General features: G+C 42.7%; 1 protein-coding gene across 2 annotated transcripts in view; it reads left to right on the top strand.

Annotated features, from left to right (window-relative positions):
- LOC118397898 (beta/gamma crystallin domain-containing protein 1-like) overlaps positions 1-14,982 on the top strand; it is a 45,809-nt gene that overhangs the window by 27,828 nt on the left and 2,999 nt on the right. For both annotated transcript variants that reach the window (XM_052471292.1, XM_052471291.1), the window contains 10 exons: positions 146-288; positions 933-1,059; positions 1,845-1,990; positions 4,550-4,676; positions 5,028-5,057; positions 5,176-5,288; positions 5,516-5,654; positions 7,402-7,541; positions 14,322-14,445; positions 14,807-14,962. In XM_052471292.1, the coding sequence (XP_052327252.1) occupies positions 146-288; positions 933-1,059; positions 1,845-1,990; positions 4,550-4,676; positions 5,028-5,057; positions 5,176-5,288; positions 5,516-5,654; positions 7,402-7,541; positions 14,322-14,445; positions 14,807-14,962 (1,245 nt within the window). The remainder of the gene's footprint in view (positions 1-145; positions 289-932; positions 1,060-1,844; positions 1,991-4,549; positions 4,677-5,027; positions 5,058-5,175; positions 5,289-5,515; positions 5,655-7,401; positions 7,542-14,321; positions 14,446-14,806; positions 14,963-14,982) is intronic.

Genomic DNA, 14,982 nt, shown 5'->3' with positions numbered 1-14,982 from the left:
TGTCAACTAACCTATTGTTGGTCTGACTATGGAAACACATTGAAAAACAACCAATCACAAATCATTACGATCAGGTCTTGGGGTCAATCAGGGGTCAAACACCCTTTGAACCGCTCCCTCCTACATTTGACCTTTGTCTCCTCAGGCTGTGGTGTATGAGCGGCCTGGCTTTGAGGGATCCTGTCTGGAGATCGATGGGGAAGTGTTCTGTTTTGGAGATGAAGAGGCATCAAACCTGGAGTCAAACAGACTGAAGTCAGTGGGCTCTGTGAAGATCCTCAGAGGACTGTAAGTTCATATAGCTCTCAAAACATTCATATGTATTTTTGTGGGAGAATACTTTATTACTGTTTATTAAGAAACACAATACACAATCAAGGTGTCTTGTTGTGATAGAGAGTGTTACAAAATGGTACTGTCAGTGATGCAACATACAGTGGGGCAAAAAAGTATTTAGTCAGCCACCAATTGTGCAAGTTCTCCCACATAGAGGAGCCTCTTAAAGAAGAAGTTACAGGTCTGTGAGAGCCAGAAATCTTCCTTGTTTGTAGGTGACTAAATACTTATTTTCCACCATAATTTGCAAATAAATTCATTAAAAATCCCTACAAATTTTTTTTCTCATTTTGTCTGTCATAGTTGAAGTGTACCTATAATAAATGACAGGCCTCATCTTTTTAAGTGGGAGAACTTGCACAATTGGTGGCTGACTAAATACTTTTTTGCCCCACTGTACATATAAAGTAATATAGGATGTAAAACGTCTGTTTTTGTAGAACTGTGAACATATCAAAATACTTAAACTTACATGCAAAATACCTGCTGTTAACTTTTAAATGATTGGAATGTATTATCCAAAGAGATTGTAAAGATTTTTTTTACCGTGCTTACAATGTAGCTATTGTCTAATTCACTTTTATTTACTGTCCCAGCTGGGTGGGGTATGACCAACTAGGGTTTGAGGGTCACCAGCATGTCCTGGAGGAAGGCGAGTACCTGGACTGGAGGGACTGGGGAGGAATGACTGATCAGCTGCTATCTATACGACCTGTACTGGCTGTAGGTATCATGCTATGACCAAGAACTGAATGTTGTACGATTTGGTATGAAATTATGAATTACAGTATGGATGAACCCCTGCTATAAATGAGCATCAACCCTCCTCTTTTTGCTCTACACTCTTATTTTGTGCTCTACAGTCTTTCCAAAGGGGTTCTTCGGCTGTCCCCGTAGGAGAACCCATTTTAGTTCTAGGTAGAATACTTTTGGTTTCAGGTAGAACCCTTTTGGGTTCCATGTAGAACCCTCTGTGGAAAGGGTTCTTCATGGAACCCAAAAGGGTTCTACCAGGAACCAAAATGGTTCTACCTGGAACCAAAAAGGGTTCTTCAAATGATTCTCATATGGGGACAGCCGGGCACCTTTTTCTTCTAAGAGTGTATTGTAGCCCTACACAAACACACCTGATTCAGCTAATCAATAGAGTCAGGTATGCTATATTAGAGTTGGAACAAAAGCATGCAGGGGAGCTCTCGTCAAGGAGGAGGGTTGGGCACCTCTGATGTTTGCTGTTGTTTGGTATGCCATGCCAATTATGTAAAGGGAAGTCATGATAGGATATTGTTTGTTATAGTATGCCATGACCATACAATTAGTTATGCAGTACTAAAACAGACTTTCCCCATTCAGGTCAATGTTCTGTGATTGATGGACCAGCGATCATATTGGGTGTACCTATGAGTGTACCAGTCAAATTGCTGTGAACTGAGGGTTTTGTACATTCTAGTAGTTCTACTTCTATGGGCAGGACCAAGGATGTTCTTTGTTTCATTTCCCCATGACAGGATTTCATGTCACCACACCTCAAGATGTTCACTGAGAGAGACTTTGGCGAGCTGGGTGCCAACATCGACATCTTAGAGCCTATCATCAATATAGAGGACACCGGCTATGGGCTGAAAACGCAGTCGGTTGACGTTATGGGCGGAGTGTAAGTCTAAGATCTCTTTCTTTCTCTGTTTCTACCTCTGATGTGCACAGTTAAAGTTACAATCTGCCATTTCAACAGCCTGACCCTGTCACTTTGTTTGGTAAGCTTGGGGATGGGACTGGGGAAATGTAACCACTTTCAAATTCATACAGACCTATGGAACCATGGATAATTAATTGAAATGACCATTGAACCACAGGAAATGCTACTTTGTGGCTTTAAATCTACCTTGCCCAGTCTTGTGTGTTTTATATGAAAATGACCAGTTAGTCGATTACAGAAATTCCGGGCTGTGCTCTGCTATTCAGTGTGAATGTAATGAGACATCTACATACAGTTAACCACTCATTTACTGTCCTGATTTAAATACTCCAGTGATCTGTAGTAGCTCAGGTCAGGTGTCTTGTAAGTTTCATTATTATCACTGTGTCCTGTGGCCTGGCGGACTACAAAGCTGGAAATGTAGAGTTCTAATAAACAGAGGCAAAGTTACAATGCAACTTCTAAAAGCATATTTGATGCTGTATAGTTAAAAGGTAGACTCAGCGAGATGACGTTGCAACGAGCAGTACCGCAGATAGTGGGATGACCGTGATGCAAGACGTTGCTCTCACACAGAGGATCTACACCAGTGGAGGCTGGTGGGAGGAGCTATAGGAGGATGGGCTCTTTGTAATGGCTGGAATGGAATACATGGAACGGTATCAAACACATTAAACATATGGAAACCACATGTTGGACTACATTCATTTAATTCCAGTACATTACAATGAGCCTGTCTTCTTATAGCTCCTCCCACCAGCCTCCATTGATCTAAACATGTGCATGTGTGTGCTTCACGCTGCTACATCGTGTTAGCTACGGGGCCAAAACAGCGAAGAAGTTGTTGCAGAAATGAACCCACTATGTGTAGACGTGCATTCAACCTCCCCTCCCTGAGTCTACCTTGAGAGTTTCAGCGAAGCACCAAGTAAACAGCAATATTGTGCCGATTTCCACTACAATTAAGAGCGTTGAAGCCCTTGTTTAAACTTCTCTGCTGTTTTAGTCCCACATGTTGGAGCTATTGAAACATGCACAGATGCACTCACAGAGTAGCGCAGGGTATCTTCTGGCATCGCACTCATCTGCAACATCTGGTGTGCTGCTAGTGGCAACATCATATCTCAGATGTTTAACTTATAAGTGAACCTTGACACATACTATCTTACAGCATGTGCAGCCCTCTAATCGTTGTTACCAATGTGTCTGTGCTAGCTAATTGTTTCTCACTTTGGCTGAAATATCTTCCTGTATTGCCTGCAGAGCTAGGTCTAACGCGTGTTCATTCATGTACAGTATGTTATCTTATGTTCCTTCTCTCCGGATAAGGGTCTTGTTCATTAGGGCACACCGTACCAAAACATTTAAAAACGGAATACAAAAACAAGCATTTCAAGATCAGGTTGTTCATACACGTTTCACTTCGTTTTTGGAACCTAATGAACAGTTGTAGGACTGACTGTAGGCTGGCTGCCTCTCCCCGGCTGGCACGTTCAGACGGGACCAAAATTCCTCCGAGACGTTCAGTTCAGTCCACGCCTCATTTCCTGGGTCTCTCTGTCAGTTGGGAACAGGGTGGAGTACATTATGTGCAGCAGAGCACTTCCACTTGCTTTTAGAGGAAGGTCTCTGGTTCTGTTACAGTGTTGTGAACCCTTATTATAGTGTACTACATAGCCTCGCCCCGTCGTCCCTCTCCCCCATCATCCTTCTCCCTTGTCATGCTGACTAAACTCTGTTACTCAACCTGTTGACTCAACCCAGCACTCTCTCTCCCGTATCTCTCTCTCCCTCTTTCCCTTTCTCTCTCCTCCTATCTCTCATATCATTCTCTCTCTCTCCCCTATCTTTCTCGTCAGCTTCTGCTGTGGTCTTTTCTATGCTGCGTGATACACACACACACACACACAGGCACAGTCATCAGATACACACTAATCAAAGACAATATTGAGTAGGAGCGTAAGAGCTAATTAACCACTATCTGTATCTTATCTACATGTTTGATCTGAAATGTCAACGTTTAATAATAACCTTGGTTTTAATTACTTTGATTCTGTCTATCTATTCGTTGTTATAGATTTTGTATTTGGCGTCATCCATCATAGGAGCACAAAAAATACCGTAAAACTCATTATAATGTGCAGCGCAGTTTAATTTCCCTTACTCTAATGATGAGCGTTTAGGGTTGCCAAATTACAGTATCTTTCCCTAAATTCCCACAGAGGATTTCCTGCTTACTCAACCCTGATTCTGGGAAATCTCCAACCGGGTTTTCTGGAAAACCTGGGAATTCTGGAAAGTTACTCAAATTTGTTCAACCTTAACCTGAGTTTAGTCAAGTGTGGACGCAACTGCGAGTTGCAGTCTTTGACACTTCTGTTTGAAATGTTATTGTTATTTTGCAAACTGCCAACGGTTCACGCAAAATGTTGGCCCTCGGACTGAAACATCAAGGCACTACCTGAACTTGAGCAATAAGAAACAGTACTGAATACGGTCCTCATGCGTCCCTCCTAGATGGGTGGCATTTGAGGAGGCAGGGTTCTCTGGAAAGGCGTATGTGTTGGAGAAAGGCCTCTACGGAAACCCAGAAGACTGGGGGGCCCTCAGCTCCAAGATCGCATCTGTCATGCCCGTCATTCTGGTAAGATCAACACAATATTAAATGACAAATTATTATAATGATAAACGAATCATATAATGTAGTATTAATGTTGCAACAATAAATGATTAACATGATAAAATATTAAATAATTTAAATGTTCTGTAATCAGTTACATCCGTTTGGAAAGGGCGCAAGGTCGGGGGAATGACACGAGCCATACAGTATGTGATAATGATGATCTAAAGAGACTTGATAGTGCACTATATAGGGAAGAGGGTGCCAATTTGGGATGCATCCAATGATGATAAAGGTCATCAATGAACAAAGTCATCAATGACCAATACACTGATCCAAGAATCCAATAATGCCCTCATTTGTGGTCTCTTCTAGGATAATCTGGGAAATTCCTCCAAGTTTAAGGTATGTCAACCAAATGCAACAGGACCAACATACATTTCCTTGTCCTAGATTTTGTAAACCACTCCATGACAGCCCCATATTTGACAGAATCTGACAGTGTATCCGTTATGTGTCTCAGATGCAGTTGTTCTCGGAGCCGGGGTTCCAGGGTTCTGTCCACGTCGTGGAGGACAGTGTTTCTGCCCTGCCACACGGATTTTCCCTGGGCTCCTGCAAGGTGCTGGCTGGCAGGTGAGTGTCGTACTTGTTATTCATCCAACGTAATCTGCAGATTGTAACACGTACAGTATCTTTCCCGTACCATTAGCTACATCATTTGCAAGACAAAGTTACTGTTGGCAACAGTCATTTATATCTACAGTTTTATAATGATGCCTATACTTTTATACATTTCGCTGTTAAAATGGTGAAGAAAAAGAATGATAATTGCCATGTCTGTGCGTGTCTATGTGTTCCAGCTGGCTGGCGTTTGAGGGCCAGGGCTTCACTGAGAGGATGTATGTGTTGGAGGAGGGGGATTACCCTGATCTGAGGGCCATGGGGTGCCATGGGGTGGAGCCCAACTCCTCTGTCCTGTCCCTGCAGACTACTGGCTTTGTGAGTACTCTGTCTATTAGGTCTCTTTCTGTGTTGTAAATGGCACCCTATTCCCTACATAGTGCACTACTTTTGACCAGGGCCATAGGATATATAGGAGTGCACTATATAGGTAATAGGATGCCATTTGAGATGCACAGGGATGTCTATGTCAGGGATGGGCATAAACATGTCTATGTCAGGGATGGGCATAAACATGTCTATGTCAGGGATGGGCATAAACATGTCTATGTCAGGGATGGGCATAAACATGTCTATGTCAGGGATGGGCATAAACATGTCTATGTCAGGGATGGGCATAAACATGTCTATGTCAGGGATGGGCATAAACATGTCTATGTCAGGGATGGGCATAAACATGTCTATGTCAGGGATGGGCATAAACATGTCTATGTCAGGGATGGGCATAAACATGTCTATGTCAGGGATGGGCATAAACATGTCTATGTCAGGGATGGGCATAGACATCCCAAACATTCCCACACTGTTCCTGCAACTCACATCTCTCTGCTGGAGGTTAATGCATTGGAAGATTACATTTTCTGATGTTGCGAATAGTAGACTACTCAAAGTGCAATTTTGAAATGTGGTTGTGCATCAGCAGATTTACTCTTGTTATGTCAGTCATTGATAGTTAGTCAATTAGCCCATGCCTGCTAACATTTTTCAGAATGCTAAATTTGTTTAGTGGCCAGCTATCTAAATCAAATCAAATCAAATGTATTTCAAATCAAATTTATCTAAACTTGTTATCTTGGTCAAATTACCTGCCGGGGGTCCCCCATTGATTTTTTTTGTTGTCAGTGTCACTTAGATATCATATTAAAAACTGCAAACATTTCTCTCCTCCCGCATGGCAAAATGTGTAGAATTGCAAAAAATGTACTCTGAAACATAAACAACTTCTTTCTGCTGACAAGAGGTGAGCCACTAAGATGTTTTGCTCACAACACATCAAAGTTGCCCATCCCTGGTCTATGTCAACCTTCTATGGCACAAATAAAAACCTATTTCATCCAATACATTGGATCCACATAATAGTCCACATGACTTCTTCCAATTAAATAATTGTTTTTGGACAATTGTTTGGTATAAAGGGTTACAATAGGAATAGTGGCAATCTTTATACAGTACAGTCGTGGCCAAAAGTTTTGAGAATGACACAAATATTAATTTTCACAAAGTCTGTTGCCTCAGTTTGTATGATGGCAATTTGTATATAGTCCAGAATGTTATGAAGAGTGATCAGATGAATTGCAATTCATTGCAAAGTCCCTCTTTGCCATGCAAATTAACTGAATCCCAAAAAAAAACATTTCCACTGCATTTCAGCCCTGCCACAAAAGGATCAGCTGACATGTCAGTGATTCTCGCGTTAACACACTCTTCCTCTCTCTATATATCCCCTCCCTCTCCTATTCACTCTTCCTCTCTCTATATATCCCCTCCCTCTCCTATTCACTCTTCCTCTCTCTATATATTCCCTCCCTCTCCTATTGTCTCTTCCTCTCTCTATATATCCCCTCCCTCTCCTATTCACTCTTCCTCTCTCTATATATTCCCTCCCTCTCCTATTGTCTCTTCCTCTCTCTATATATCCCCTCCCTCTCCTATTCACTCTTCCTCTCTCTATATATCCCCTCCCTCTCCTATTCACTCTTCCTCTCTCTCCATCCCCCTCCCTCTCCTATTCTCTCTTCCTCTCTCTATATATCCCCTCCCTCTCCTATTCACTCTCTCCCCATAGGAGTTCTCGCTGCCCTCTGTCACCCTGTTTGAGAGGTCAAGTCTGCGGGGGAAGAGGGTGGTTCTGACCGAAAGCTCGGTTAACCTGCAGCTTGCCGGAGGCTGCAGCCTGGTCCAGTCTGTCCTGGTGGAGGGAGGCATGTGAGTACATACAGCACAGCCTGTCTGTCCTCATGTCTCTGTCTGTTGTCTGCCTGCCTGGCTGCTTGTCTCTCTGTCGAAGGTCATATATTTGTATGCATGGGCCTCCTAGTCTCACGCACCAGATAGTCCTCCCCAGATTGTGCACAATAGCCTGTGGGCAATTTTTTGGGGCCCTTCCTATCCACAGACAGAGCTCTATGTTCTTTGGGTGGGTGTGTCGCTGGGTAGTGAGTGAGTGAGTGAGTGAGTGAGTGAGTGAGTGAGTGAGTGAGTGAGTGAGTGAGTGAGTGAGTGAGTGTGTCCTACTGACGGTTATCCAGGAAGCTATCTGTTATGTTTCTATCCTTACAGTGCATACTATATAAAGGAACACCAAACTGGAAAGATCATTTTTCTATGGAGCTGTTAGAAACGACACCGTCGTGTGACACAAAAGCAGATCCTTTATCCACTGACACAGCCATTTGTAGTCCTTCATCCACTGACACAGACATTTGTAGTCCTTTATCCACTGACACAGCCATTTGTAGTCCTTTATCCACTGACACAGCCATTTGTAGTCCTTTATCCACTGACACAGCCATTTGTAGTCCTTTATCCACTGACACAGCCATTTGTAGTCCTTTATCCACTGACACAGCCCATGTGTAGTCCTTTATCCACTGACACAGCCATTTGTAGTCCTTCATCCACTGACACAGCCCATGTGTAGTCCTTTATCCACTGACACAGCCCATGTGTAGTCCTTTATCCACTGACACAGCCCATGTGTAGTCCTTTATCCACTGACACAGCCCATGTGTAGTCCTTTATCCACTGACACAGCCCATGTGTAGTCCTTAATCCAACTGACAAAGCCATTTGTAGGTCTTTCTTTCAACGCTTAATACAAGCAGTTCACACACTGTGCCAATTAATCACAGTATTTAAAAATGCCAAAAGGTTTCTCATGAGTCATAACACTACTTCACACCCCCAGACCAGTTAATCAACCTTTTGTAAACACAGAGTGAAGTACACTTCACACAAGTCACCTGCGTGGGTAGTAGATCAGGTGACTATAGTTGGAGCTATTATTGCACAGTTCACAGTTGTGGAAATGTTGCATTGAGTTTAGTCTAGTGTAGAACGCACAGTCAGCAGGAAGGAGGAGTTGAGTTTAGTGTAGAACACACGGTCAGCAGGAAGAAAGAGTTTAGTCTAGTGTAGAACAGACTAGATCAGGTGACTATAGTTGGAGCTACTATTGCACAGTTCACAGTTTTGGTGTAGAACATACAGTCAGAAGGAAGTAGGAGTTTTGTCTAGTGTTGAACGCACAGTCAGCAGGAGTCTAATGTAGTCTAGTGTAGAACGCATGGTCAGTAGGAAGTAGGAGTCTAGTCTAGAACGCACGTCAGCAGGAAGTAGGAGTTTAGTCTAGTGTAGAACACACGGTCAGCAGGAAGTTGGAGTTTAGTTTAGTGTAGAACACACAGTCAGCAGGAAGTAGGAGTTCAGTCTAGTGTAGAACACACGGTCAGCAGGAAGTAGGAGTTTAGTCTAGTGTAGAACACACGGTCAGCAGGAAGTAGGAGTTTAGTTTAGTGTAGAACACACAGTCAGCAGGAAGTAGGAGTTCAGTCTAGTGTAGAACACACGGTCAGCAGGAAGTAGGAGTTTATTCTAGTGTAGAACACACGGTCAGCAGGAAGTAGGAGTTTAGTCTAGTGTAGAACACACGGTCAGCAGGAAGTAGGAGTTTAGTCTAGTGTAGAACACACGGTCAGCAGGAAGTAGGAGTTTAGTCTAGTGTAGAACACACGGTCAGCAGGAAGTAGGAGTTCAGTCTAGTGTAGAACATACGGTCAGCAGGAAGTAGGAGTTCAGTCTAGTGTAGAACACACGGTCAGCAGGAGTTTAGTGTAGTCTAGTGTAGAACACATAGTCAGCAAGAAGTAGGAGTTTAGTGTAGTCTAGTGTAGAACACACAGTCAGCAGGAAGTAGGAGTCTAGTGTAGTCCAGTGTAGAACGCATGGTCAGCAGGAAGTAGGAGTCTAGTCTAGAACGCACGTCAGCAGGAAGTAGGAGTTTAGTCTAGTGTAGAACACACGGTCAGCAGGAAGTTGGAGTTTAGTTTAGTGTAGAACACACAGTCAGCAGGAAGTAAGAGTTCAGTCTAGTGTAGAACACACAGTCAGCAGGAAGTAGGAGTTCAGTCTAGTGTAGAACACACAGTCAGCAGGAAGTAGGAGTTTAGTCTAGTGTAGAACACACAGTCAGCAGGAAGTAGGAGTTCAGTCTAGTGTAGAACACACGGTCAGCAGGAAGTAGGAGTTTAGTCTAGTGTAGAACACACGGTCAGCAGGAAGTAGGAGTTTAGTCTACTGTAAAACACACGGTCAGCAGGAAGTAGGAGTTTAGTCTAGTGTAGAACACACGGTCAGCAGGAAGTAGGAGTTTAGTCTAGTGTAGAACACACGGTCAGCAGGAAGTAGGAGTTTAGTCTAGTGTAGAACACACGGTCAGCAGGAAGTAGGAGTTCAGTCTAGTGTAGAACATACGGTCAGCAGGAAGTAGGAGTTCAGTCTAGTGTAGAACACACGGTCAGCAGGAGTTTAGTGTAGTCTAGTGTAGAACACATAGTCAGCAAGAAGTAGGAGTTTAGTGTAGTCTAGTGTAGAACACACAGTCAGCAGGAAGTAGGAGTCTAGTGTAGTCCAGTGTAGAACGCATGGTCAGCAGGAAGTAGGAGTCTAGTCTAGAACGCACGTCAGCAGGAAGTAGGAGTTTAGTCTAGTGTAGAACACACGGTCAGCAGGAAGTTGGAGTTTAGTTTAGTGTAGAACACACAGTCAGCAGGAAGTAAGAGTTTAGTCTAGTGTAGAACACACAGTCAGCAGGAAGTTGGAGTTTAGTTTAGTGTAGAACACACAGTCAGCAGGAAGTAAGAGTTCAGTCTAGTGTAGAACACACAGTCAGCAGGAAGTAGGAGTTCAGTCTAGTGTAGAACACACAGTCAGCAGGAAGTAGGAGTTTAGTCTAGTGTAGAACACACGGTCAGCAGGAAGTAGGAGTTTAGTCTACTGTAAAACACACGGTCAGCAGGAAGTAGGAGTTTAGTCTAGTGTAGAACACACGGTCAGCAGGAAGTTGGAGTCTCATCCAGGAAACGGGGGACTGTGTATTTTTTACTTCCCTGTTGCCCATAGCACAGGGTAGTACTGAACACATTATTAAGAAACACTATCTTACCTCTGAAGTTGCTACAGATTTTATTGAGATTTAGTTGATAGTTCCTATTGCAATTTAAAGGCAACTGTTGATGCCATAGCTCCAGTGAAGATGAAAAGGGCCACAGCCAAACGGAGAGGCTCTTGGATGCGTGAGGAAACTAATCAATTAAAGAGAAGTTGCAGGAAGGCAGAGCGGAAGTGGAGAAAGTCAAAGTTGCAGGTCCATTATGATATTCTGAGAGAGCAACATGGCATATATAGTGCATTCAGAAAGTATTCAGACCCCTTCCCTTTTTCCACTTTGATACTTCACAGCCTTATTCTAAAATCAATCTTAAAAATCCTCAATCTACAAACAATACCCCATAATGACAAAGCGAAAACAGGTTTTTAGACATGTTTGCTAATTTATAAAAAACGAAATACCTTATTTACATACAGTTGAAGTAATAATAATAATAATAATAATATATGCCATTTAGCAGACGCTTTTATCCAAAGCGACTTACAGTCATGTGTGCATACATTCTACGTATGGGTGGTCCCGGGGATCGAACCCACTACCCTGGCGTTACAAGCGCCATGCTCTACCAACTGAGCTACATACACTTAGGTTGGAGTCATTAAAACTTGTTTTTCAACCACTCCACAAATTTCTTGTTAACAAACTACTTTGTGCATGACACGTCATTTTTCCAACAATTGTTAGATTATTTCACTTATAATTCACTATATCACAATTCCAGTGGGTCAGAAGTTTACATCCACTAAGTTAACCGTGCCTTTAAACAGCTTGGAAAATTCCAGAACATGATTTCATGGCTTTAGAAGCTTCTGATTGACGTCAATTGGAGGTGTACCTGTGGGTGAATTGAGGCATACCTTCAAACTCAATGCCTCTTTGCTTGACATCATGGGAAAATCAAAAGAAATCAACCAAGACCTCAGAAAAAAATTGTAGACCTCCACCAGTCTGGTTCATCCTTGGGAGCATTTTCCAAATGCCTGAAGGTACCACGTTCATCTGTGCAAACAATAGTATGTAAGTATAAACATCATGTGACCACGCAGCTCAGGAAGGAGACATGTTCTGTCTTCGAGAGATGAACGTACTTTGATGCGAAGAGTGCAAATCAATCCCAGAACAACAGCAAATGACCTTGTGAAGATGCTGGAGGAAACAGGAACAAAAGTATCTATATCCACAGTAAAACAAGTCCTATATCGACATAACATGAAAGGCCGCACAGCCACTGCTTCAAAACCGCCATAAAAAAGGTTTGCAATGGGGACAAAGATTGTACTTTTTGGAGCAATGGCCTCTGGTCTAATGAAACAAAAATAACTGTTTGGCCATAATGACCATTGTTATGTTTGGAGGAAAAAGAGGGAGGCTTGCAAGCTGAAGAACACCATCCCAACCGTGAAACACAGGGGTGGCATTATCATGTTGTGGTGGTGCTTTGCTGCAGGAGGGACTGGTACACTTCACAAAATAGATGGCATCATGAGGATGGAAAATGTTTGATATATTGAAGCAACATCTCAAGACATCAGTCCGGAAGTTAAAGCTTGGTTGAAAATGGGTCTTCCAAATGGAAGTTTTATTCTTAAAATAAAGTGGTGATCTAACTGACCTTAGACAGGGAATTTTTACTAGGTTTAAATGTCAGGAATTGTGAAAAACTGAGTTTAAATGTATTTGGCTATGGTGTATGTAAACTTCAACTGTAAGTATTCAGACCCTTTGCTATGAGACCTGAAATTGAGCTCAGGTTCATGCTGTTTCCATTGATCATCCTTGAGATGTTTCTACAACTTGGTTGGAGTCCACCTGTGGTAAATTCAATTGATTGAAAATAAAAGAGAGCCGCACACTCTAGGAGCTCAGATGCAAAAATGTAATTACCAACGTTTCGACATCAGGGTATAATCACAAACACTGCGGGATGACTCGTTTATATAGTGTCAAAAGACACAGTAATCATGGCCAAGAGTGGCCTAATATCATTGGTTAATAATCAAATATTAAAATGTCATACAAAGAACAGCATACAAACAACAAATGGATAGCGTTATCAGAAAGCACAGCACTGATTTTCCCACGTACGCAGACTATACACAACTTTACATTTGTGTCACCAGAGGATTTTTAGCTCCATGGATAAATTATTAGGGATTTAAATACTTGGATGGCTGACAACTTCCTATAGCTAAATCAAGACTGAGGTAATTATTGTTGGAGCCAAAGCACAGAGAGAGAATCTGGCCACAAATGTTAATTCACAGGCAATAAAAGATCAAAAACTAACTAAAAAACCTAGGTGTTATTTTAGATTCTGAACTCCATTTCGAATCACACATTAGAAATGTGACCAAAATAGTTTTTTACCACCTGAGGAACATTGCCAAGGTGTGGCTGTTTCGCTCTCAGGCTGATACAAAAATACTCACTCATGCTTTTATTACAAGCAGGCTGTACTACTGTAATGCTCTCCTGTCTGGTCTACCCAAAAAAGCCATTGGTCAACTGCAAAACATACAGAATGCTGCAGCACGGATACTGACCAAGACCAGACGAACAGTACACATTACACTGGGTTTAAGGTCTCTGCACTGGCTGCCTGTGAGTTTCAGAATTTATTTGAAGATTATTCGATTGGTTTTTAAATCAGTCCACGATTGTGCACCCCAATACATGTCAGACATGCTTTTAAGTTGTACCCAGTAAGTCCCTCAGGTCCTCTGACAATGGCCTTTTAACTATCCCAAAGCCTAGGACCAAGAAGCATGGAGAGGCAGCCTTTAGTTACTATGCCCCCAGCCTCTGGAACAGCCTGCCAGAGAACCTGAGGGGGGATGAAACTGTGGACATATTTGAAACAGATCTGAAAACACACCTTGTTAGCTTTGTTTTTCTTAAGGTGTTTTTCAGTTTTAATTGTTATTCTTTTGGGTTTTTTATCGTCTTATGTTTGTTGTGTAGTAAATATGAAAGTTTTTTTTAAAGCAATTTGCATTGCATTCCATGTCTGAAATGTGCTGTATAAATAAAGGTTGATTTGGAAGGGAAGGGTCTTGGAATCGTGGGATATTATGAGGTAGTGAGGCTTGGTCCAGACCAGTGGAAAGTTCCCAATGGTGTGTGACATTCAGACTGGAGATGTGGACTCACCTCTGCAACACACAGAAACACAAGGAGACACGGCAGGGTCAGACCTATAACTCATGAGTGGGACTTTCTTGCAGGGAGAGAAATGGGACGAGGCCAAATGAATGGAGCTTTTGATCCAGATAAAGCGATGACATCAGCACAGACAGGATGTTCCTGTGTTGATGTGTTCCAGTTTCTATGGGGGTTGAGTGGTTGAAAAGGCAAAGCAATCATTCCTCACTAATTGATATGTGAGACGCTTAGTTTGGTAACTGTGTTTTGACCTCGTCTTTGATTGACACCGAGTGAAAAGTTCAAGGAATAATTTGTCTGATATGTGAGACACTAAACTTTGCTAGTGTGTATTGATACTTTTTGATTGACACTTGGTTACTTCTGATTGACAGGTGGGTGCTGTATGAGGGGATCAACTACCGCGGAGCTCAGATACTGCTGAAGCCCGGCGAGGTGCTCGATTGGCGAACATTCAGTAGCTGGCAGCGAATCGGATCCCTGCGCCCACTGATCCAGGTAAGAAGCCATCTCAAATGTGATAACATGATTATATGGGCACATGGAGATTAAGGCCAGGATTCAAACCTAGTTTCGTTATAGAGCTACGCATTATAACAGATTTTTAAAGGTAATTTACACTTGTGCCAACATCGGCAGCGTTTACCGTTAATGTGATCTCTGCCAAAGTCAGGGAAAATACCTTTTAAAGGTGCGCTGTTGGCTTCTATAGTGCACTACTCTGTAACGGCCCCATCAATGGAGCTATGTTGAACTGAGAACTACTTATGGTTCATAGACAGTGAACCCTAATCCTGTGTGTGTGTGTGTGTGTGTGTGTGTGTGTGTGTGTGTGTGTGTGTGTGTGTTACCTGAGTAGCGACAGGTGCACTTCCGGTTGAGGAGCCAGGAGGGCCTTCTAATGTCTGTAACTGGGGAAATGGATGACATCAAGCTGATGCGTATCCAGGCAACGGAGGAGATGGGCGGAGTCGAACAGATCTGGTTCTATCGGGACGGACATCTCCACTGCAAGGTAGCATCGTCATGGCAACA

Source organism: Oncorhynchus keta, chromosome 19 (assembly GCF_023373465.1).
Source record: "Oncorhynchus keta strain PuntledgeMale-10-30-2019 chromosome 19, Oket_V2, whole genome shotgun sequence".
Classification (NCBI taxonomy): domain Eukaryota; kingdom Metazoa; phylum Chordata; class Actinopteri; order Salmoniformes; family Salmonidae; genus Oncorhynchus; species Oncorhynchus keta.
This window is presented reverse-complemented; position numbering and strand designations above follow the sequence as displayed.